Here is a 25,205-nt window from a genome sequence, read left to right as displayed (position 1 = left end):
ACAAAAAGAGCACTTCCGCTCTAATCACTTCAATGGGACCTCCAGAAATAGCCAACGCGGACAAATTTAGTGGTCCCATTGAAATGAATCCAAGGGAGGTATGTATTTAGTCTTCTGGCCTACACTTCAGGACAAACTGCGGCCAGATTACAGAAAATCTGTGGGGAGACAATCCCCTTTAAAAGGGAAGCACCGAAATCAACTTGATAGGTGACAAATCAATTTTGGCACCACTTGAGCACGTGAATATACTGAGAATTCAGGTTTCATATGGCAGCCCCAAAACGGGGTTTTACAAGCCATATGTGGCTCCCTAGTCATTGGTTGGAGACCACTGGTATAAGGATCAAAAATGCAATACATATGACTGCAGCAGAATATACAGCACACGACTGCATATTAAAATTCCCATTGGCAGTACCAGTAAGTTAGCAGATCAGCCTTATTTAAAACACCCCAAGCAGCACTAGGGCAGAGGGGGTATTGGTCAAAGGGAAATTTTGATACATTATGGTTAGTAAACACCACAGTTGCTTCCAAAAGTACAAGATTCACTCCTGGTTTTATCTCCGGGAAGAAAAAAAAAACAACTCTCAAAACTGCATGAAATGATGTTGTTTGAACCTGAACTAATGCGCATGTTCAGACTGTGAACGATCAGAAGCTGCTACTAATCCACTGCGCACTACTTGGGTTTCTTTATACATTACAATTATATTTTTGGCACAAGGATTTTGAGAAAAAAAAAAAAAAAAAAAAAGCCTATATTTTATTTAACGCTCAGGTCTGGAATACCGCATTCATTGCTTCTATAACAGTATATTGGAGGTGGACTTTTTACTTAAAGTAAAAGAATTAACCCCTTAAGGACATGGCCTATTTTGGCGTTGAGGACCAAGCGATTTTTGGTATTTTTCCCTCTCCATTTTTCAAAAGCCATAACTTTTAGATCGCCGTGGCCATATAAGGGCTTGTTTTTTTGTGTGGCGAGCTGTAGTTTTTATCGGTGCCACTTTTGGGTACATAGACTATATTGTAAAACTTTTATTATTTTTTTTATGATAACAGGGAGAGAAAACGCAACAATTCTGCTATATATATATATATATATATATATATATATATATATATATATATATATTTTACAGCGTTAATCATGCAGCATACATGACACTAAATTTTTTCTGCGGGTCAGTACGGTTACAACGATACCAAATTCTTATTTTTTTTTAGGTTTTTACACTTTTTTGCAATAAAACCCCTTTTTTTTTGGAAACCTTTTTTTTTTCTCTCTAGCTGCATTCAAAGTCCTGTAACTTTTTTTATTTTTCTATGTACGGAGCTCTATAAGGGCTTATTTTTTGGTGAGACGAGCTGTAGTTTTTGTTGGTACCACTTTGGGGAATGTACGGCTTTTTTGATCACTTTTATTGCATTTTTTGGGAGGCAAAAATGCTAAAAATTAGCATTTTGCCTCTGTTTTTTTTACGCTTATTGCCGTACAAAATAAAAAACATGTTCAACTTTTTGTACACGTCGTTACGGACGCGTGAATACCCAATATGTGGGGTTTTAATTTTTTTTACCTTTTTTTATGCTAATATTAGAAAAAGCATTATAAAAAAAAGGCTGTTTTTTTACATTTTTGTTCGTTTTTTTTTCTATTTGAGTCCCTCTGAGGGACTTGCAGCACTATGCCTATGATCGCTGTCATAAAGCATGGCTCATCGCTTATACAGCGATCATAGGCATAGGCAATAAAGGACGCCAGTGTCTGGCATCCTGTTGCCATGGTGACAGGCCGGGCTCTCACGATGTCATCTCGAGAGCTGGCCTGAGACAGAGGGAGCGCGCTCTCTCTGTGAACTCTTTCCCTGCCGCGATCTACTTAGATTACGGCAGGGAAAGGGTTAACAGCGGGAGGCACATCTGACAGCTGGCTCCCGCTGCGGGATAGCGCAAGGTCAGTCATGATCTCGCGCTAGCCCGATGACGTACCGGTACATCATTTTGCGCGAAGTACCAGCCTGCCATGACGTACCAGTACGTCATGGAGCGGGAAGGGGTTAAATGTCAGTCACCACTAGATATAGTATTTTATTTAAGAAGATGATGCGGGGAAGCTTAAGTAGTCCTAAGCACCGGAGTGTCTGGGCACCAAGCAGAAGTCTTCTAAATAGGATGGAAATGGCCATTTATATATACTGGAGGGCTAGTTACACAATTAAATAGAAAATTATAGGAGTGTCTAAGTATCCAAAACCTGAGTGCAATTTTCAAATAATTAAAAAAACAAACAAAAAAAAAAAAACACTGTTAAAAAAAAAAAGTTAACCATTGGGAACAAAAAAATATACATTAAAAACCAGAACAAGAGGTTGTTCTTCCATGTTTTCATTTTCTCCCATCTTTACATTCTAAAGTCGATTTCCGGATTTTTCAAAAAACATGAAATCCTGTAGGAAACAGAAGAAAAACGTTAGAAATGCATTTCCTACATTATTACCTCTCCCTACGATAGCAGATCAGTAAAACTTAAAGTAACAGAAATTAGTGGGTGAGAACAGGACAACCAGTAGGTGGCAGTGTTGTCACTTAATGTGACTGTAGATAGAGCTTCATTATGGCTGACACACAGTCTAGTTATACTATGCCTTTTAATAGGTGCTTCCTCAGACCAACTTAACCCCTTAGTGACAAGCTTATTTTTTACTTTAAGGACACAGCGATTGCCATTGTCTCATTACAAGAGTCATAACTTGTGGACATAGCTGTGTGAGGACTTTTTATGTCACCACTTTGGGATGCATATATTGTATTGTATAACTTATTAAATTTTTTTTGAGGTGGAGATGGGAAAAACCACAAGTTCACCATCCAGTAAAAATAACAATCATTGCCTTATCTGGATCAGCACAATTACTACCAAATTTACATAGATTTTTATATATTTTACTACTTTTACACAATAAAAACATTTTTTTTTAAAGGAACACAATGTAGTCTGCATCGCTGCATTCTAAAATTAATAGCATTATTTTTTTCCGGCAATGTAGCTGTGTGATGGCTTGTTTTTTTACGGTCAGAGTTGTAGTTTTTAGTGGTACCACTTGGGGTACATGTGTCTTTTGGATTACTTGCTTTTGTTTTTTGGGAGGGAGGTGAACAAAAGAAAAATTGCAATTCTGGCGTTCGCTTTTTAAATTTTTACGGCGTTCTCATTGTGCGATAAATAACGTTTGTTTGGAAAAATGTGTTTATTTTAAAACAGATTCTCCCCCCCCCCCCCTTAATTTAAACTTCATTGAACTTTTTTTGACGCTGTATTTTAGTCCCTCAAAAGGAACTTGATTGTTTTATTGCTAGGATAGTACACTGCATTACTTACGTAGCGCATTCTACTAGGCCTAGGACAGCAGCCTGTTCCATTCTGCCAGCGGCAGAGTCTAATAGGCAGAGCAACATGGCAGACATGGAGGCCTTTGTTAGGTGTCCAGCTGTCATAGGAACCCACTGGTACCTTGCAATCACTGCAGAGTGCTGATGGGAGACAGAAGGATCCCCCTCCCACGATCATTGCCTAAATGCTGCAGTTGCTATTGATTATAGTATCTAAGGGGTTAAACTGCCAGAAGCCTGGCTGTGAATAGTCAGCTAAGCCATTGCCTGAAAAAGATATACAGGTCAAAAGCCCATTGGTGAGGTCAGTAAAAAGGCGTCACTAAGGGGTTAAACCCATTTTTACAAGGTTCTCCAGTTAAACAGTACAGCCCAGTAAGGTCAATACACTTTTGTATTCTGACCCTTGTTCTGTAATGTCACACTCCCCGATGTTGCAATCCACTCCTTGCTCAGGCGATGTTCACAACACTCTTCAGCCATATACCGTATCTGACTGTTCTTTTCTGTTACAATGTGTTTAGAGCCCAGGAAGTTCCTGTCCTCGAAGTAGAAAGGGATTTCCAGCTTCCAGTTGCCCTTTCTGATATATGTAAAGGGCTTTCTTCATCTCTATTAGTTTTTGCTTATTTTTTTAATGATCATTTGTCCTTATTTTGGTTGACATTTTGGGGGCATCAGAACTAATTACCAGTTTTTCAAAGAATTGTCTCAGGTTACAATATTTTCAAGTCATTTATTTGTTTGTTCAAAGACCATCATTCTATTGTAACTTGAGGGACCGCCGTAATTATCTTATATATGTCAGTTCGGACCAGAACTGTGGATTTGTACATATCTCATGTACAAATCCACAGTTCTGATCCCATTTGAGTGAAATTTTGCATGAGCATTCTTCAGCACCAGGCGACGAATACTAGCGGAATTAAAAATCGAAAACTCACCCACTTCCCTTGTAATTTTTGTTGCCAGTAGCAACCAATCACAGCCCAGCTTTCATTTCTTCTACTGCTGAGGTAAAATAAAAAGGGTCCAAAGCACTAAACCAGAACTGCGATTCCCTCTGTCTCAGGATTAGGGAGTTCTAGAGATAAGTCATCCCTTTCTAACATAGGAAAACATTAAAAGGAACATCAAACCTAGAAATGTCAAAAGTAAGTGGGAGATGATCTTGCCCTAACTTTTTTGCTCATTCTGCAGGATTCTCTGCTCGTTTCTCAAAAAACAGTCTTGTAGAAATGCTGCAGAGAACACAAGGTTAATTTTTTCCTGCTACCATGTTCCCCAAAAATAAGACACTGTCTTATATAAAATTTTGCCCCAAAAGAGGTACAGTGTCTTTTTTTAGGGGGGTGGTGAGGGGGGCTTATACTCACCTGGTCTGCACACTGGTCTCAGACGCTGTGGCAGGTTGGTGTGTCAGCCTGACAGAGGATACTCTTCTTTCTGGTAATGGGGTTTTGAATTACCCCACCTCCAGCAAGCAAGTGCTGTGAATTGATTGAGTGCCAGCATAATTAGAGTCGGCGCTCGATCCAGCCAATCATAGCCATTCAGTTAGGTCATTCACTGAATGGCTGTGGCTGATCGAGCGCCAGCTGTGATTGGCTGGTGCTCGATCCAACCACAGCACTCGCTTGCCGGAGGTGGAGTAATTCAAAACTCCGTTACCAGAAAGAGAATCCTTGGTCAGGCTGACACGGCAATCTGCGGCAGCATCGGAGACCAGTGCAAGGAACCAGACGCTGGCAACAAGGTGAGTATTTTTTCGTTTTCAATTAGTGTAGCTAGTGCTTATTTTTGGGGGAGGGTTTATATTTCAAGCCTCCCCTGAAAATCAGGGTAGGGCTTATTATCAGGTGGGTCTTATTTTCAAGAAAAGACGGTAATTAGTTACATTTTTGGCTAGGGATCAGCTGAAGAGTGGGGTTTAGCCAAGGGGTAAGGGTGGCTATAAATTGAACTGGTATAGTATATATAATTGCTCAATCGAGTGAATGTAAGCAATAGTTATTCGCTGTAAAAATGGCCACCAACAATGTGACAAGTGACACTTCGTTTCAGCTAACCTAAAAATAGTCGCTGGTCGACTAATTATTGTCTGATTAAATAGGCAATCTGTTGTCTTTTAATGACTAGTCAATAATCTTTACAGGGAGGTGTGCGCACCAGCGACCGTGAAATGAACAATCACTGTGTACAAGACAAAAACAGTCGTTCGTACGCTAACAAATCGCTGCAGGAACTATTTTCAGGGACTGTTCGAATTATATTTGTCCCATGTAAATCCACCCTTAGACTTAGGGTGGCTTCAGACAACCGCATATCGGCCGGATTTTCACGCCTGGACGATATACGGTGTCCCTCTCTGCAGGGGGGAAGAGGCTGGAAGAGACGGGAGCAGTGCACTGAGCTCCCGCCCCCTTTCCGCCTCTCGCCACTATGTGCAATGGGAGGGGCCAGTACAGGGGCGGAGCTAAGTTTTAGGGCGGGATCGCAAGGCACTGCTCCCACCTCTTCCAGCCTCCTCCCCTGCAGAGAAGGACACCGTATAGCGGCCGGGCGTGAAAACCCGGACGATATATGGTCGCCTGAATAAGCCCTTAATCTGTGTCCAGAAAGCCCATGGTTCATCTCCTCAGACACCTACAGAAGACTTATTAAACATATTGCTCAGTAATAATTGTAGAATGAAACAAAATAGGATCAAAGAAAAAAGAAAAAAAGACTGAAAGAGGAAGCGATGGTATTTCTAGGTTTAGGGTAACTTCCTGGAATAATCAGTTTGTACTTCCACATTGGGTTTGAAGGCCACAGAGAGCCAGGTATTTGACAGGTTTTATTTAAAAAAAAAAACTTGAAATTTGATTCGACATAAGCAATTCTTTTCTATTCTACACAAGCCATGGACTGATGAAAATACTCCACTTCCAAATAGGAATACAAAAAAGTAGGAAAAAAGAAAAAAAAAAAAAGAGGCAGGTCAAAACACTTACAATGAGGAAGCAGGCACCAAGAACGACAGCTTTCATCTTGACATCAAGGTCCATGGGGAACTGAACTCCAAAGTTGTCAGCATCAGTAAAATACTCCCTGACAAATCCAGACCATTGTTTACAGATCTTTCCAACCACATTGTCCCCATCAAGTGACTTCAGCTAAAGAAAAAGCAAAGTGGAGAAAACCAGGTATAGATTTATTTAAAAATTATATAATGCGAGTATAGGAGTCATGCATTAATGAACCAGAGGTAGAAAAAGTTTGAGGTTTACATTTTGGGTTACATCATTTATCAGTGTTTAACAATATCCTACATCCAAACCCAAATCTTATAGCAAGAATATTATATATATATATATATTTTCACTATGCAGTAAGAAAGAGGAAAAATAATAAATACAAAGCAAGCCAAAAAAGGTGCCACTCAAGTGTCAGCATAAAGGGTTAAAGACAACTACTCTACAGTCTGGGGTCTCCAGTCAAGTCCATGGAAATTCAAGCAGGTTGGACAGATATGTCAAAAAAGGTTGTAATTGACCCTAAAATTTAGTTCTAACCTATCAGTCTCACTAACAATTAGTGGGATAAATCTGGTCAGGATCAGGCCAATTTTACAAAATCATCATAAATCAGAAAACCAAATATTGACTCCATAAAAGTAGATGAGAGAAAAAAAATTGGGTTCACTAATGCGCCCTTCAGAAGGTCTCTAATGTAGCCAAAGCCCCCAAATTGCATGGTAATATAGCCACATATCTGGAGAACACTGTAATCTTCCCAGAAATTCAGCAAAATAGTGTCCAGTGGTGTGGTGGTCACTGAAAACAAAGTACACATAGGGTTTCCTAGATCAAAAATTAAGTGAAGGGTGATGTTCCTAGTTTTTAAAAGAAATGTCAAATTTTGCAAAGGACAAATTCTACCATTTAAACAGAAAAACTCAAGCATGGACCTTCTGCGAGGTACAGCCGAAGAGCTACTAAAATTATGCCAATTAATGAAGCAGGTGTGATGCCTGTTTTAAAAGCAATGTCATAAATTTGCAAAGGACAAAATTCTACCAGATGAAAATCTGTAGTTGAACACCCTTTCTGATAGCACACTAGCAGAGGGGGTAAGCAAGCACTTCTAAAGCATGTTGTGTTAGCTCTGGCCACTTGTGCAGCTTGGACACCCAGAATTCAAAGGGGCCAACACCGTGTCTGAGTACATCATCGTGGGAGCTAACATACTCTTGGACCATTGTGGGTAACTGGCGCTGTAGTGACCCAGTACTTCATCCAGGTCCCTTCCATAAATGTCATACATGTTTGTCTTATGTGGATGCACTGTGCAAAGCTGTCTTGTCATTTCCAGTGTGTGTGTTGCACAGCTGCAGGTTAATCTTCAATAAAATCCAAAGCCTGCATGTAAATGTATCAAGTAGGTCATGTCATGTGGTATGAGAGAAGGGATAAAAGTGAGTGATTGAGAGCGGGAAAAGAGAGTAGGGGTCCATCTTCTAAGACTGCTAAGAAAAACACAGACACATGGGGGAACCTTCAGCCCTTGTGTGTTGAAAATGGAGAAAAGAGATTTCCCATACCAAATGCGATTGAATGTTAGTTGAGTGAGCCCCAAGAGAGGGATAAAAGGAGCATTTGTAAGTAACAGTTTTCCTTCAAAGCCAGTGCAGAGGTACTATCTCTTCTGATTTTCCTACGCGGCTGTCTGAAGTCTGGATTTCCCGCGTAGAGGTACACCCTTTATTTGTCACACCCATGCGTCGCCATGGTTGGGTGGAGGTACTACCAGATAATAATCTGTTCACACACACAAGAGTCTTGGAGCCTGTAAAAGCCGTGTGGAGGTAGTAAGTTCTGAAGTCTATTCATTTGCCTGCACTGTGAAGTCTACAATTGAACTGCCTTGTATTGTTTATTCTTTATTCAAGTAAAGTTTATACCGGGCTCTGACCATTCCCAGAGACCCGTGGTACTTAAGAACTGTCTGTGGCTGAATTACTTATCCTCCAAGGGTCATACCGGTGTGAGTGTTGGAACGGTGGCGTCACACGTGACAACTACCCCCTGTTCTCCAGTTTTGTGGGCCTTCCCTATCCTAAGGGTGTCCGAGATGGACTGCAGTGCTACTCTGGCCTTGGCTGCTTGTGTCCCTCCGGGAAGGAGTATGGTAAGTGCCACCGTGGCAAGTCAGTACTTTACCCTCTCAACTCCCCACGTATGTCAGGTGTTCAGGGTCTCCCTCGGGGATACTGCAGTGCCTGTGTTGTTGCTGAAATGGGCCAAAAAAAAAAAAACACTGCCAGGCCTCTGTTAGACTTCTTCTGCCACCAGTGGTGGTGCTGCCGCAGAGTCTTCCTGCTAGTCTGCCATGAGCCACAGAGCTATGATTCATTGTGGGTGCATCCCTGCTGCCATGAGGAAATGCTTTGCTCAAGGTGCTTAACAGTCAGTACCGATACTGCTGCATTTTGAGGTCCCTCACCAATGTCGGAATGTGATTTGTCGTTTTGGCCTTGTAGCAGGGATCACGGTGGGTGGCCTCCCACTAATGATCTGATGTGGGCTATGCAAAAATTCTTCTAAAAGCAATGCAACATAAAAGCACTCATATGCCTCAAAGTGCCTAATGGTGATGGCTACATTCCTCAGGGTGTCCTATGGCTGGTCCCGACATCCATGTAGCATTACTGGAGTTAGTGTCTCTGAACCTATATTATACATCCTCTTCCTCCTCAAAACTCGCATGGGTGGAGAAAAAGGGTCAGTGAAAACACCCCCCTTTCTTGCCCAAAGCCACCCTCCCTGCATTGTTAAGTAATGGCGGAATGTCTAGACAATTGGGAGATTGTTATCTCTTCCTCCTCATGTGATAATACATCATTGTCCCTGAGGCCCTGTAGCATCTGATCCAGTAGGCAGACAACAGGGATGGTCATACTGATTAATGTGTCAACATGATTGACCATTTTGGTCACTTCCTCAAAGCATTGTAAAATAGGACACAAACAGGTTTGATCTGCAGCCACTCCATAGGCATCAAGTAACTGACCTCCATACAGAGCCTGCTAATGGCATACACTATCTGGTACTCGTGACTGCTCTCTGCTGCTGGCTTAGCCTCTACAACATATGTAATGTGGAGTTCCACCATGTCACAGATAAGACGGTTGGGTGGTAGCTTGAATGGATGCTGTTCCTCTGCCAGATGAATGTGTGAGTGTTCTCAGAGCGAGAAACCAAGTAATCTTCAGGGTAATTAATGAAACTAGTTTGGATGGCACAGAATTATAACATACAGATGCAGAGGGGAGGGGAAACATTCCTGTTGATCTAATTAAATGTTTACACACAGAAATTTGAGACTGTTTTGCACTCAAAACTTAACAGACAAACAGAGCCGAGATGTAAATCAGTCCACTGAGCTCAGGACAGTTTTAGGATGTGTCTTATCTCTCCTTCAAGCCTCCCAACAGGACATTTACTGTACCAGATTAGGTACACAACATTGGACGTGGAACATGTAAATGTGCTAGGGATCTTATAGTCCTGCTGTGTGTTGGGGATCCACATCCTGTCCATGGTCAGTACATGTGAGCAGGTCTTGCAGCTCCTTACCTTACATGGATAAGTTCCTTTTTGTTTTGGAGGGCAATGCACTCCTCATTATGCAGTTCCTCAAATTAGAAGGTCGCCTCTAACACAGATGGGGAGGGTCTGGGAATATGGTTTTCAGACGGTCATCCTTGTGTAGGGTATGATGGAGTTTCTTTGCAGTCTTCCTTAGTACCTCTAGCTGTGAATTGTAGGTCACTATTAGAGGTACACGTCCGTTATTTTTTTTTCTTTCTCCTTGTATTGGAGTAGTTGATTTCTAGGTGTTCTGGTGGAATGAACCTCAGCCCAGGATTCTTGCATAAGTGAAAAATAGGAAAGGTCTGAAGGAGGTCAAGAGGAATGTCCTCTTCCCAATCATAATTTTTTTTTCTCTTTAAAAACTTCATAAAAATTCAGAACTTGACTTGTAATGATGTTGCCATCCAATAGGTGGTGCTGCATCTCCTTCCATGTGCAGCTTGAAGGAGGTATAAGATACATTGTAAAACTGTCCTAAGCTCAGTGGACTGATTTACGATTTATGTCTGAGGTCTGTTTGTCTTTTGTTTTAAGTTTTGAGCGCAAAACAGTCTCAAATTTCTGTGTGTGAACATTTATTTAGATCAAGAGGAATGTGTTCTCCTTCCCCTTGGCATCTGTATGTTATAATTATGTGCCATCCAAACTAGTTTCATTCATTAGCCTGACGAAGGGGGTGATATATCCCCGAAAGCTCGCTGTAACATTACATTTGATTACATCTTTAAGGCGCCCTGGCTGCTGATTGGCTACAGTCTGACCTCTTGACTTTCCTGCAAATTTGGCCAAAAATCAGGTCGGGCTCACCCAATCAGATTTGGCAAAAATTGGAGCGATCACAACAAGCAACACCACTTCTAATGTTTTCAAATTAGAGCTGGGATAGTTGACATGATTTAATGAAGAGCAATGGATTATTTGCATTGATCACTTGAGTGCTATGACCGTAAAGAGGCCCTCCACAGCACCACAGTATGCAGACTACAGGACATATATTATACTAATACAACTGCTATCACTACTCCTCACTATGATTTTTACAGAAACTAAATACCTCAAAGTCCACATCGGAGCAGCAGCTACAGACGCAGAAGGGTCCATGCACTTTAAGAACCTCCTCCTCCCTCTCATTCAATAACGTAAACCTGGGTAGACATGGGTGCCAGTTCTGTTTCACATAGCCAACTACGTTCCCAGGAGGAGCCTGAACTTCAAGCTGACAGGAGAAAAGTGAAACATTATATTCAACAGGTACTTTCTAACCGAAAGATATTTTAATGCCTTGGAAACATCCAACATACATGTATACTGTAAGCTTGGGTGCCAACCCACTCCATACACAGCTGATGGCAGCAGTCTTTGATTACTGACAAGACATCCAGCCACAGCTGGCAGGATAGAAGATATCTCCTATCCTGGTCAGTAACCATTTATATGCCACTGTCAATACCAACAGCATCATTTAATTGCCCCGACAGAGGGAGGGGGCTCCATCTGTCTCTCGAATGGCTCCTTACACAATGAGATTGCAGATGCCATAGATGCCATTCAATTGACATGGTAGCCTGGAGCCTTGTGAAGGTCCCCAAGGGTGCCATGGATTTTTGCCTATTAAGCCCTATCGTAGGCAGGGCTTAATACCGTTCCTGCAAAAATATAAAATAATGCAATATTGAATTCTTGCAGTATGTATATTGTATAAAACATTGCAAGTCTAAGTTCTGTATAGAAACAAAATAAAGTAACATTTTTTTGTAATTTAAAAAAAAAACAAAACCCTCTAAATTAAAATTTTACAAAACCCTTTACCCATTTGGGGTTTTTCCCCCACACTTCCAAAAAATCATATTACTCATATTATAAAACTCTTATTTTTCTATCGACATAGAATCGGACATCCTTTAGTTTCTATTGATACCATAGATTTCATGTGAATTTTTTTTTTTTTTTTAATTCGTTTTATTTATTAAATAATAATAAACAGTTTATGAGATACATATCAAAGAGGATTTACATGGTACATAGTGATGTAAATAAAATCAGGGTCTTGCATCGGGTTAACATCGTTTTGTTGCTGTATCCCCCAGACTGTCTGATCATATATATATATAACAAACTTTTTTAACTTATAAGAACAGTAAAAACCAACTTCTGCTCTTTCTTGTTTTGGGTCTTGGGAGTTGAGAGTTTTGGGTCTTCCAGGCGTATGTCGATGGGAAGGGTGGGGGGGAGGGTTATTGGGTGAGTGGGAAGGGGGAGGGTTAACGTAGGGTAAGTTTAATTTTAGTCAGTGGTTAGGGTGGAGTGTGAGTTTAGCCAGGCTCCCCATATTTTTTGGAATTTGTTCGGGCATCCTCTTTTTTGGTATATGATTTTTTCGTATGAAGTTACCGTATTTACGGATTGGACCCAGTGTGAGATCGAGGGGGGCTCCATTGCCATCCATTTCATAGCTATTTCTTTGCGGGCTAGGAATAGCGTCTTTTCGAGGAAAATGCGGGTGTGGTATGGCCATGTCTCCTCCTCCAGTAAGCCGAACAACGCCACCTTGGGGTCTAGTTCAATGGATAATGGGGGTCGTAGAAGTGAGTTCATGAGGTTTGTCACTTTTAGCCAAAATTCCTTGACGAAGTAGCACTCCCAGATCAGGTGCCAAAAATCGGCCCCCGGTTGGCGGCATCTCTGGCACGAGTCCGGGGTGGTGCCACGCATTTTATGTAGTCGTTTGGGGGTGAGGTAGGCTTGGTGTATGATGTATAGTTGGATTAGCTTATTGTTTACGGCAGGTGACACAGACAGGTGGGATTCAGAGACGTCTTGCCATTCCTCAGGTGTGAGGGAGGTGATGTTGCGCTTCCATTTATCAAATGCTGGGGGAGGGTTGGGGTTTATTTTGGCTGAGAGGAGGTGTGTATATAAGGCTGATATTAGGCCTTTGGGTCCCTGGGATTTGAGGATGCCTATTGTGGGGAACTTGGTTATGCGGGTTGTGGAGGGGGGGGGGGAAATTGGGAATTTAGTGCAGGTCTCAGTTGAAAGAATCTAAATAGCTGGAGGTGCGGGGCCTGTAACCTGTCGCGTAGTTGTGTGAATGTGGGGAGCGTTCCATCTATGTATACGTCTTTTAGCGTTTGTACTCCTTGGGCGATCCAGTACTGTGGGTCTGGGACAGACTGTAATGCAATAAGGCCGGGGTTATTCCAAAGGGGGAGTTCTGGTACAACACCTTGGTATCGTTGCAGTGTCTTTGCTTCCCTCCATACATTGAGAGCTAGCTTATGAAGTGGAGTTAATTCAGAGGTTTTGGTGTGTTCCAGGAATTCTAAGAAGTTCAGGAGATTATGACCCGTTACTTGCTGTGCAAGTTGTTTGTCTGCTATAGGCAGTTCCTTTCCTAGAACCCATGATCTAATATTTCGCAATTGTCCTGCTATGTAATAGAGCCGGAGGTCCGGGAGGGCCATTCCGGCTTGTTCTTTGGGTCTTTGTAGGGTTGATAGGCTCAGCTTGGAGCGCGAGGAGTTCCAAATAAATGTTGTGATTAGGGAGTTTAAAGTCTAAAGAATTGCTTGGGAACACTCACTGGCATATGTTGTAGTATGTATAAGCATTTGGGTTGGATGACCATTTTTATGAGGTTTATACGTCCAGCTACAGATAGTGGTAGTTTAGCCCATCGTTTTAGTTTGTGTTTTCTATAAGTGGGTTTATATTGTCTATTATTGCATTATTATGGTCATATGACAGGAGCATTCCCAGATATTTAAATGTTGAGACTGGTTTTAGACCATATTTTGCTACATAGGGGTCGTTTTTTGGGTTAGCTTCTGTGTAGAGGATTGTTGATTTGGACCAATTGACATGTAGTCCGGAGAAGTGGGAGAATCTGTCTATGTGTGTCATGGCTTGGACGAAGTAGTTTGATGGGTTTGATAGGAATAGGATTGTATCGTCTGCGTATAGTCCTAGTTTGCTTTCCAGGTCTGACCATTTAATGCCGGTCACGCTGGGGGCGTTTCTTAATCGGATCGCCAGTGCCTCAATGGCTATGGCGAACAGGGCCGGGGATAGAGGACACCCTTGTCGGGTGCCTCTTGTTAGTTGGAATTCCGCCGATGGGACCCCATTGACAGTAACGTTTGCGCTCGGGGACTTATATATGGTTTTGACCCACTGTTGAAAGTTGGGTCCGAATCCGAAGCGGATCAGGCAGGCTTCCAGAAAAGCCCATTCCACCGAGTCAAATGCTTTTGCCATGTCAAGTGAGACTAGGGCCCAGGGCATATTATATTGTTTGCCTAGTTGGATGGCCGTTTGGACTCTGCGGATATTTATGGTTGTGGATTTTCCTGGCATAAAGCCCGTCTGGTCAGGGTGTATGATGGAGAGGATCACTTGATTCAGCCTGGTGGCCAGAATTTTAGTTAGAATCTTGTAATCTGTGTTTACAAGTGATATAGGCCGGTAGGAGCCGCAGTCTGTGGGTTCTTTCCCAGGCTTCAGGATCACTACTATGGAGGCTTTGTAAAATGAAGTTGGGAGTGTTTTGTCTATTTGCGCTTGGTTTAGTACTTCAAGGAGTTGTGGGCCTAGTTGTTCGAAGTATTTACGGTATGTCTCTATTGGGAGTCCGTCGGGTCCTGGTGATTTATTAAGGGCCATGTCTTGGATTATTAGTTGGATCTCTTCGAGAGTGAAGGGGGCCTCTAGGAGATCGACCTGCTCCTCGGTGAGGGTTGGGAAATTTAGGTAATTTAGATACTCTAAAATGTCTGCCACTGTGTTATTAGAGGAAGAAGTGTACAGGTTAGCGTAGAATTCTTTAAAGCAATTAGTGATGGATGGGGCGTCGGTGTACTCTATTCCGTGCTGGTTTTTGATCTTGAGGATCGTATTTGTTTGGTTTTCGCGTTTGATGAGGCTAGCGAGTAAGTGGCTGGATTGGTTCCCTAATTCAAAGTAGTGTTGTTTGGAGAAGAATAGTTGGCGTTTGGCTTTGGCGTGTATTTGTTGCTTATACAGTCGAGATAGGCTAAGCCAGGCTATTTTGTTGGTTTCGGTGGGGGTTGATATGTATTTTTTCTCGGCTTCTAAGGTCTGATTTTCTATCTCTTTGTCAGCTTGGGATGTTGTTTTTTTAATGTGTGAAATGGCGGATTTTAGAAAACCCCTGATGTAGGCCTTCAGGGTGTCCCATTTCAAGGCGGGGTGGGTATTATCTTTGTGGGCATCTAAAAATAAGGAGATGTGGAAGGGCATCTGGTCGTCTGATCCAATGAGTTTAAGCCAGAATGGGTGTAGTTTCCAAGTGGGCCTTATTGTGATTTGGGGGAATTTTAAGGTTAGTAATATGGGGCTGTGATCGGAGATGCCTCTCGGGCAGTGTGTTATATTTGAGAGGTGTACCGCTAGTTCTATGGAACTGAATATATAGTCGATCCTTGTCAGCGCGTTGTAACCCGGTGAGTGGCAGGTATATTCCCGCGTTTCGGGGTGGTGGAGTCGCCATAGGTCAACCCATCCAACGCTTTCAATTAGTTGTCTTAAGGGGGAGTTTGAAGTGGGGGTGGGGTTGGAGGGAGTATGGAATTTGTCTTTGGTAGGGTCCATTATCATGTTGAAGTCGCCTAGGCAGATCGTCTCTGCCATTGGGTAATGATGTGCAAACGCTATAGCAGTCTGTAGAAGGTGGAGGTTATTGTGGGGCGGGTTGTATATGGATAGGAGGACATATGGTTTAGAGTCTATTTATGAATATAAACCTTCCTTCAGAGTCTCTGCGGGTAGCGATTGGGTTCCAGCGTATCGACTTGTGGATTAGCACGGCTACGCCCCTAGAGGAGGAGGTGTGAAAGGAGTGGGAGGCCCATTGAATCCATGGTTTTGAGAGGTTGTCTGCCCTATCTTTGGTGAGGTGGGTATCTTGCAGGCTAATGATATGAGGGTTTAATTGTTTAATGTATGAAAATACTGTCCTTCGTTTAAGTGCTGTGCCGAGTCCTCGCACGTTCCAGCTAAGACACCTTAGGGACGCCATTGTTTACGTGGGTATAGAGTTTAGTCCCCTTGTGTGTATCTTTGGGGGTCGGGGAGGGGGGGGGGTATTGGCGGGTGTGAGGGGAGGGTTGTGTTAGCGCCTGTTTGTGAAGAGCATTGTTGGAAAACATAATATAACATTTCAAACCAATAAACATTGACATCTTGCTAAAGTAGTATCGCAGATTATCAATGAAAACAACAAAATTAGAGAAGTTGAGAGAAGAGGGAGGGAAGAAAACAGAGGGAGGGACAGGGGTGTATTAAGAGAAAAGATAAAGAAAGAAAGGAAAGGAAAAGAAGAAAAGGGGGGGTTTGAGAGAGAGAAATAGGGGGGGGGGAAGAAAAATCAAAGAAGTGAAAAAGACAATTTAGCTACAATTAGAAGTAGAAGTAATTAGAAGTAGCAGTTGATGTGTTGTTGGGGGGAATCTCTTGATGGCCTTTATAGGCTTAAAGTTGACCGCTGGGCTCCAACAGTGTCTTTAAAGGTGTCTCGGTCATGTTGCGTATCCTCTATACGTCAAGGGGGTGTTGAAAACCTAGGTCGCGACGCGGTTTGCAAACTTGTTAGTAGATATGATGGGGACGGTCATCCTTTTGAAATTTCAGAGTGCATATCCAGCCACTCCAGGGCCTCCGTAGGGGATTGGAGAAAGACCGCCTTTCCCTGAGCCACAATTCGGAGGCGTGCGGGGTATGCCATTGAATATGGTATCTGTCTTTCTTTAAATTTCCGTTTCACCTCCGTGAAGGTGGCTCTTTGTTTTTGTAGCTCCGCCGAGAAGTCGGGAAATATGGAGATCGTTGTGTTATTGTACTTTAGTGGGCCTTTTATTCTGGCTTAACGTAGTGCAGCGTCTCGGTCCCTGCAATTTAGGAGCCTTACTAGAAAGGGGCGCGGGGGGGCTCCCGGCTGTGGTGGTTTTGCAGGGACTCGATGGGCTCTTTCCACTATAAAGTGGGTAGAAAAGGTGTCTTCTCCCAGTAACGTTTTAAGCCAGGTTTCCGCAAATGTTTCCAGATGGGAGCCCTCTGATTTTTCGGGCAGGCCTATTATGCGGAGATTGTTACGGCGCAAGCGATTTTCCAGATCGTCTGTTTTAGATTGGCAGAATTCTATTGCTCTTGTTGCCTTTTTGACCGCTGTAGTTAACGGGCGTAGTGTGTCTTCTACGTTGGAGACGCGGTCCTCCATTTCCCGCATTCTGTCACGCATATTGTGTAGGTCCTGTCTTAAGATGACGGTAGAAAAAGTTTGAAAAAAATGCTCTTGCGCTGTCTCAACAAACAACCGGAGTTGACAATGTAATATTGTCTAAAAGATTTATTAGAGTACAACGCGTTTCGTCGCGTAAGAGCGACTTTATCAAGTACATGAAACATTACATCACAATGTATACTTATATAAGAACTTACATATCTGTAATGGTGATCCTGAGGTAGGTTTCCGGGTGTTTTCAGCTCACATGACCTCCACGTCATGTGTGCCACGTCAGCTAGATAGCTACCGGTGGAAAACGAAACTGAAACCACTTCCGGGTACGTGGAGATCACGTGACCCGAGTGGCCACATGTATAAACGAAGATTTTTAGCTCTCCGCCTATACCGCTATCTAAATATATATGTAGTTTTCATGTGGGCTGTTGCTTAGATGCATTATGAGCTCCGGTATGAAAAACCGGCAGAGAAATAAAAAACGTCATGACGCGGGGCTACGTCATGACGCCGGTGACGTGAGGACGCATAATAGCGCTAGTACCTGTTGGTGTGTTTCCATTGGGGACTGGCACCGGGGGGTGGCGTGGTGACGTGGGTACGTCAGCAACGTCATACGCTACCCAGCGTGGGTAAACAGTGCCGCGTAGCCATGAAGATTGGTATAACATTCCGATGTCCGCAAGGTACGTGGTTGAAGGAACGGGGGGTTCCTTTCTAGACATCGGATTTAATCTCCTCTATTTTGTTGGAAAGAGAGGATTTGCAAGTGTTGATCGCATCTAGGAGTTGACGCATAGTGGGTTCTGGGTTTTGCCCTGGTTCGTTTTCAGGATCTCTCGCCTGTGTGGGTCGCGTTGCACGCGGGGTGTGATCAGGGGTTTCAGAGCGGGAGAATTCTTTGAGTTTTTCGGCGGCTGAGCCGCCTTTTGCGCGTGTACTCATGTTAGATTTCGCTAGGTTGGTCTTGCGGGTTGTGAGATTTGCTGTTGTAGTATAGATGGCGTCGGTGTTTGCTTGTAGGGATCAGAAATCTTTGTGTTGTTATGGGTTGTTGAGGTAAGAGTGTTCGGTCGTCTGGATCTTAGTAGCGCCCTGTCATTACTGGCCCAGGTCCGGCCGTGGTGGAGGGGGCAGGGGGTCGTGCCCGTCAAATATGGTAGCTTGTCAGCCGCGGGGTTAAACAGACCACCCTCGTTCAATGTGGTTTAGGGTCGGAGATGGGTCAGTGTCTGTTGCGGGGTTTAATATTTGCTGACTCGGTGTAATACAGTCCGCTTACAGGTGCGCGATAGGATAGCCGGTCCCTTGGCTATTTTAGGGGACGGATGACCCTTGTCTGTCGTGGGCCGTTTGGGCAGAATTTATGGCTGTGGCAGGTCTATTCCGTCCTGTGTGTTGTCCCCTGGCCCCTTATGAAACACTTACAGTTCTGCTGCCGGCTCCGCAGGGCCGGGTCCGAGGGGGGGTCCCCACGGGAGCGGTGTCCTGGGTGATGCGATCTGGTGGCGACAGGGCGGTCCGGAGACGGGACGAGCTGTCGAGGAAGGATCGTCGGAAACGGTCGGGTCCGCCGCAGCCGGAGGTGAGTAGCGGGGTTTTCAGCCCGTGGGGCCGGGATCAGGTCGGCGTGTGGGCTCGTGTTTGGTGTGCCCCGGGGCGTTGGATGTCGCCGCTGTGTAGCGGTAAGGAGTTTGCTGTGCGGTGGGTTCGGCGGGGCGCTATCCCCCGCGGGTCTCGCGGCGGCAGCGCCGGTCCGGGGATGCTTCACGCGGTCTCTTCCGGGGGAAGGTGCCTGGCAGCGGCGCTCCGGAGCGACGCAGGAGGAGCGCTCAGCCCCGTCTCGGGCGCAGCCGGCGGCAGGCACCCACCGACAGGGAGTGGGCGGAGTGCCTCGGTCCACGGGGCCGGCCGCAGGTAGGCAGCGTCGGGGCAATCGGAGCCGGCTGGATGGTTACGGCTTCCGCGGCGGCGGTTTCGGCTCGGATGTGCGAGGGGCGAAGTACCTCAGCTCCAGGGGCAAAACCGACAGCTTCGGTGGGGGGGCCACCCCCTCTCGTCTCGCGGCGGGTGCCGGTCTCTGTGGCCCGGAGACAGCGCAGAGGGGCTCCGGTCCGGCTGGGATGGTGTATTCAGCCTCGGACGTCCGAGGGGTCCTCCGCTGAGTGATGGGTGGGAAAGGATGGTCCACCGGGGTTCCGAGGCAGCCGGGAGACGAGGTGAGTTGGAGAGGTGGTCCGTGCCCGAAGTGCGGGAAAGATGGCGGGTTTTGGCGCCTTTTCTCGTTCGCGGCTCTGTTGGAGGAGTTAGAGGGTTGCAATTTCCTTTATTTGCAGTCCAGTTTTTCTCTAGAGGTTTAGGAGCCCATTGGTCTCGTTTGGGTTGGTCTGGTTCTGGTCAGGCCAGGATTTTGGACGGATTTTGCTGTTCCTCCTGGGGAGCTCCTCTCATTTGCGACTGTTCATGCTGGTCGCAGGCCACGCCCCCCCCCGATTTCATGTGAATTTTTGGTTGCTTTTTATTATATTTTTTCTTGGAGGAGACAGGGTGACCAAAGAAGTGCAATTCTTCCACTATGCATTTATTTTTTCTGACAACGTTAATTGTGCGGTATACATGATGGGTTTCTTTGACTGCGATACCAAATACGCTTTTCTTTAATTTATTTAGATTTTTTTTTTAATAAATATAGCAAAAGATTTTTTTTTTCTGTTTTACTTTTACTTTTTTTTTTATTTAGTCTAATAATTAATAGAACCTTTTTTTTCACTTATTTTTTACATTTTTTCAGTCCCTATAGGTCACTTGAACTTGCAATTGTTTGATCGTTTATACAGTACAATGTAATACCATACTATTGCATTTTGACAGGCAGTCTTATCAAAACTTGCCACAGGCACACCTTCAAAAGGCAGTCATTCATGGCAGTTCCTGGGGGCCGAAGTAACTGAATGGCAGCCCATAATCTCATCGTGGATAGTGGTGGTGGGGGTGCATTCAGACCCCCTGTGGTGCAAATATAATTGGCTATTTGTAGCCCTCCATTTTGTCCTTTATCCTCCATTTTGTATTTTCCTTTATTCTCCATTTTGTATCTTACATACAAATAGCTATGAACATTCATGTGGCCTTCAAACCTGTTTGGTGTAGGAAGCTTTGATGTAACTGTGAAATGTGACAGAACAATGCTAACTGCATTAACTACAGTTCCATTTGTATAGGTTTGTTTTAACTGTCCATATACATTGTATGGCCAGGAATCTGTTGTCTTGTTAATCCTGTGATACCATCATCATTGTCTAGGGAATTGAGTTGCTGATTCTGAACCTTTGATCAATGAAACTGGCTCCTTCAGATGGTGGGGGGGTCTCAGACTGATAACATCTTGGTTTGCAAAGCTTGGAGAATATGGCCTATGACTCAGCAAGTTATACTAGTATAAAGGACAGGAGAGGGACTAAGGAGTAGTAGCTTTTGGAATCTAGGGGGAGAAGCTCTTGGAATCTCTGGAAGGATGAGAAGCTCTGGGTAGTCCGGACACTTCAAAGACCAGATGAGAATGTCATCTGTTGAACCCCTAGAAGTGAGGGAACCTCTGGTGATGGTAATATGTGATATGTAATCTTTTAGGTTATAATGTAACTTGCTAACTTTATACTTTGTTATGTAACATCTGCAACCTTTATGTTTTGTATATAGATATTCTCCTTTGTATATAGATCCGATAGTTTACAAACATAGGACAATTATTCACCACTATGCTCAATTATCATTTTATTTTAATAAATTCTTATTGTTAAACCTTTTGTAGTGTCTTACTCTCTTTAAAGCGTAATTTGAACTAAGTCTTGCTCCTTGCAGCAATACATCCCCGTAACCAATCGGGATACTCAAATGTTGTTGATCCGGGTCTACAGACAGGTAGGAACTATCAGAGGTTGATCCAGGGATTATTCTGTCTGCCATCATTGAGTCGAGAAGGAATTTTTCCCTCAAAGGGTCTAATTGACTTCTGCCTCTTGTTTTTTTTTGCCTTCCTCTGGATCAACAAGGGGGTTGAAACAGGCTGAACTAGATGGACATTGCCTGCATTCAGTCTAACATACTATGTTACTATGCTGTCAGAATTGACTCTGGCATTTAGAGGGTTAATAGCTGCGACTGAATGTTGCTGTGGCGGGTGGGTGTTGGCTGCCAAATACAGCTGGCACCTGCCTTGCATGGAGCAGGATTGGATACCAATTTCACTCCATACAAATTATGCTTGGCCAGGACGTAAAATGTACGCTACACAAGCAACTCTAGTAAAAAAGTAATATTACACTTACTTTCTGCAGACAGCAGGGGAAACAGCATGCAGAGCATCTAAAAGGCCGGGTGAGCCGGATTACTTCACGACCAGCGTTATCAATAATTGCTATAGTAAATGGCCGAGCAACTCCACACCAGTACCGAGTACAGCAATCCGTTTGTTCAGCAGCGAAGTAGACTCTCTGGCCCATGCTGTTCTTGATCTCATATTTGTTATTGGTTTCAAAGCCAATTAAAGCTTAATATGGAGAGAAAAAAAAGCAAACCGTTATAAAGAAAAACAAAAAACGATTCCATATACAAAATACTATTTCTTAATTTGTCACTTAGAAGGTTCTCCTAGGGGAGGATACAGCAGCCCTTGTAGTGTCTATAGACACCAGCATATACATATATGCAGCTATTGTAGCGGCGTGTAAAAATGGTGACCATGTGAAGCAATGGATTCCTATGTATTCATCCACATGGGCAATTTTGGGCCGCATAATAAAAAAAAAAAAAAATCACGCCTCCAAAAATAACATCGGCGATCGAAAACTGCGAATGATTTTATAGGGTCCATCAAAAGATAGGACATGCCCTATCTTTTGCCAAGATACACTGGAGGTTCCTATAGACATCCATGGGAGCTGAAAAAACAAAGGAAGTGGGAGGGAATTTAGCTGCATCCAACGCCTGGATAAGAACACGGCTGCTGTATCATTAGAAGTAATTCTGAGGACTTCCGGCGCAACAGCCTATATACGCCGCAGCCACCCGTGTGAATGGGCGAGAAAAGGTTAATTAAGATCGGGACTACATCACGGCTATTCTTCATTCCTGTAATTTGTAGACACGATCGCCTGAGCGTAAAAACGCATACGAGCGTGTGAAGGAGGTCTAACAGGGTGTAGTTAGTGACTGCGGGCATAGCTGTACAGGGTCTGTGCTCATAGCACTGCCATGTGAATGAGCCCATAAGCCGTATTTACTTACAAACAAACAATATTCTAAGGCCGGCTGCACACGACCGGGTCGGATTCCGCATTTTTTCCCCTTAGCAAAATTAAAAAAAACAAAAAAAAACCCACTCCTATTCCCTAAAAACTTTAAGCATAACACAGGAGTCAGATTTCCATTATCTTAATAGAACTTTTGCAAGCCACCACTCAGCCCACATTAGCATCATGGCTTCTGTTCTTAAAGGGAAACAGTCAACAGCCATGGGCACCATAAGTTCAGGGCAGTTTCCAGGAGCCCCGGGAGGTATCTTTTATAGTCATCTGCCGCCCAATGCCCACATTATCAGCCCCAAAAGTCGGCATGTGGACCATGCAGGCTGCATAGAGATTAATAAGAGTGCATGTGCACAGCCTAGAGTTTTGAGTCTGATGCATGGTCTGTTCGCTGACTTTTAGTGGTGACAGCATGGGCACCAAGAGGCAAAAAAAGTCTAAAAAAATACCTCTCGAAGGCTCCTGGGAACCTGCCTGCCGTGTCTGTCTCCTGTGACTCTGTGGTTCTACAGGTGATCTGGAGTTCTCCTGCTCAGGTGTGGGGGATTGTGCTGGCTGGGTGTGTGTGTCTCTCCAGTCAGCCAATCACCTTAGGTCAGTACACATAAGAGCTGTCTTCCCAGGTGTGGGTGTGGTCAGCTTTCTCTGTTCTCATTTCCTCTCTGTGTGTGGTGTGAGCAGGTTCTATGTGTGGTTGTTGCAAGAAAGGTTTGTGTTTTGGGTTTTGTTTGGTTATGTTGCTGGGCTCCTGGTTAGTGTAGTCACTAGCAGTATTGCCAGGAGCCGTGACATGGCCCGCTAGATTCCATATTTTGGCCAAAATGTCAACAAATACTTTTTGGCCTCATTCACACGGCAATTTATAGCATTAACTACTGCTGCTAGTGTTTGCGTATTGGCTGCTGTATGGTGCAATTATGGCTCTGTGTGTCTTCTTATCCTATCTAGTTGTCCCCATCAGTGTTGGTATCTATATGCGTCCTAGCCTGGGTGCGTGGGTTCCTAGGGGCAGCAAGGGCCCAGATCCGAATACCACTGGGCTGCCCTTTATCGGGACAATGTCTCCGCTCAGGTAGGTCTTTAGTCATCTTCCTTTGTAGAAGATAGGGAGAGGTGTTGATTGGTGTTCGTTTCACCTGGTGTTCCCTATCTTTGGTAACATTCATGTGTGCCCAGTGCTCACATGAACGTAACACTGCCCTAGGAGCACCATATTTTAGTTTACGGTGGTCATGGCTGGTGACAGGTTCCTTACCAGTCCTTTCCGCATCCTACATTAGTTTTTAGTTAACAACAAACTACAATGTCAAGGATCAGAGATCAGTCCAATCCCAGGTGCTTAACCCATTAGGTGTTATGGTCAGTAGTAACTGTGGCATATAAATGACTATAAGAGGGAGGTCACCACACAGGAGGTCCCTGACACAGGGTGCCAATACATTGAAGTAAATGGGAGGACACTGCAGGATTCAGAATGGCAGCTATGAAAAGTACAGCATTCTACATACAAGCAGGGCCATAATCAATCTCTAAATAAGGCCTATCTGGAAAATAAGCCCATTTTAAAAAAGGTTTGGCTAGAATCACAAATGCAGGGTTTTTTTTTGTTTTTTTTTTTAACTGACAAGTTTTACTGGGTTTTTCAAAGGCTGTACAAAATTACAACATGTCCTACTTAAGGTACTAAAATACAGTTCACAAGCAACAAAGAAAAAAATATTGATATAATCAGGCTCGTGTCTTGTAGACATATGTCAATCAATCTGGCTAGATGAAGCCTAAGGTCGCTCTCACACTCTCCTCTTTTTACTGTGGTGTGCTGAGTGCCACACTAACCGTGGTACAACGCCGCCATTTATTTCAATGGGGCCTTGCAGACAAGTGCTCAAACAGCGTTTATAACGCTGTGATTTTTGAGGGCCGTCTATTCTGTTTTTCAGCGGTTTCACGTTTAACGCACCCAATCACCCATAACCATGATGGGGCGCATTAAAAAACGCTGTACCATGTGTTCAAAAACTCAGCTCGAACTTGCTGTAAAATGAATGGCCTCACTATGCAGAAATGAAATGCAGACACAGAACGAGGTCACATAACGAGTTGCCTGTATATACGTACAATTCTTTACTAAAGCACGGAGCTCCTGCGCACGCGCAAGTGTGCTCAACTCAACAAGCTAGTAACAACCCAGGATAAACAGAAAACAATCAGGGAAAGTGCCCCGCGATATCTATCGGATCTGTTGGCTCTGCTCCAAGGTGTGTAGACTATGGATATACACGTTTTCTTTTTTTTACAGGTCACACTTCAGTCTAGATATGTTCTTTAGTGAAATATAACCTACCTTCCAGCAGCTCTATTTGTTGATGGATAAGAAGTTGGTCTATCTGCCAAAACCAAAACAAAGTTATCAGTAACTTATCAAATGGATAAGGAATAGAGATGAGGCTCGTTTAAGGCTGTTGCTCGAGCAAGCATCGGTCTTTTCGAGTAACTGATTACTCGTCTGAGCACCATGCGGGGGCGCGGCGGGAGGTTCTCACTCCCCCCTCCCCGCCGCCCCCCCCTTCCCCGCATGGTCCTCGGACGAGTATTCAGTTGCTCGAG

At 44.0% G+C, this 25,205-nt stretch overlaps 1 protein-coding gene across 3 annotated transcripts in view; it reads right to left on the bottom strand.

Moving 5' to 3' along the window:
* Positions 1-1,151: 1,151 nt before the first annotated feature.
* LOC136625260 (phospholipid scramblase 1-like) overlaps positions 1,152-25,205 on the bottom strand; it is a 40,336-nt gene continuing 16,282 nt past the window's right edge. For all 3 annotated transcript variants that reach the window (XM_066599327.1, XM_066599317.1, XM_066599335.1), the window contains 5 exons: positions 24,943-24,985; positions 21,621-21,841; positions 11,092-11,253; positions 6,396-6,557; positions 1,152-2,456 (listed from right to left, as the gene is read on the bottom strand). In XM_066599327.1, the coding sequence (XP_066455424.1) occupies positions 2,418-2,456; positions 6,396-6,557; positions 11,092-11,253; positions 21,621-21,841; positions 24,943-24,985 (627 nt within the window). In that variant the 3' untranslated portion in view covers positions 1,152-2,417. The remainder of the gene's footprint in view (positions 2,457-6,395; positions 6,558-11,091; positions 11,254-21,620; positions 21,842-24,942; positions 24,986-25,205) is intronic.

This window comes from Eleutherodactylus coqui, chromosome 1, assembly GCF_035609145.1.
Source record: "Eleutherodactylus coqui strain aEleCoq1 chromosome 1, aEleCoq1.hap1, whole genome shotgun sequence".
In the NCBI taxonomy this organism is placed as follows: Eukaryota; Metazoa; Chordata; class Amphibia; order Anura; family Eleutherodactylidae; genus Eleutherodactylus; species Eleutherodactylus coqui.
The sequence above is the reverse complement of the archived record's forward strand: the minus strand, read 5'-3'. Positions and strand labels throughout refer to the sequence as shown.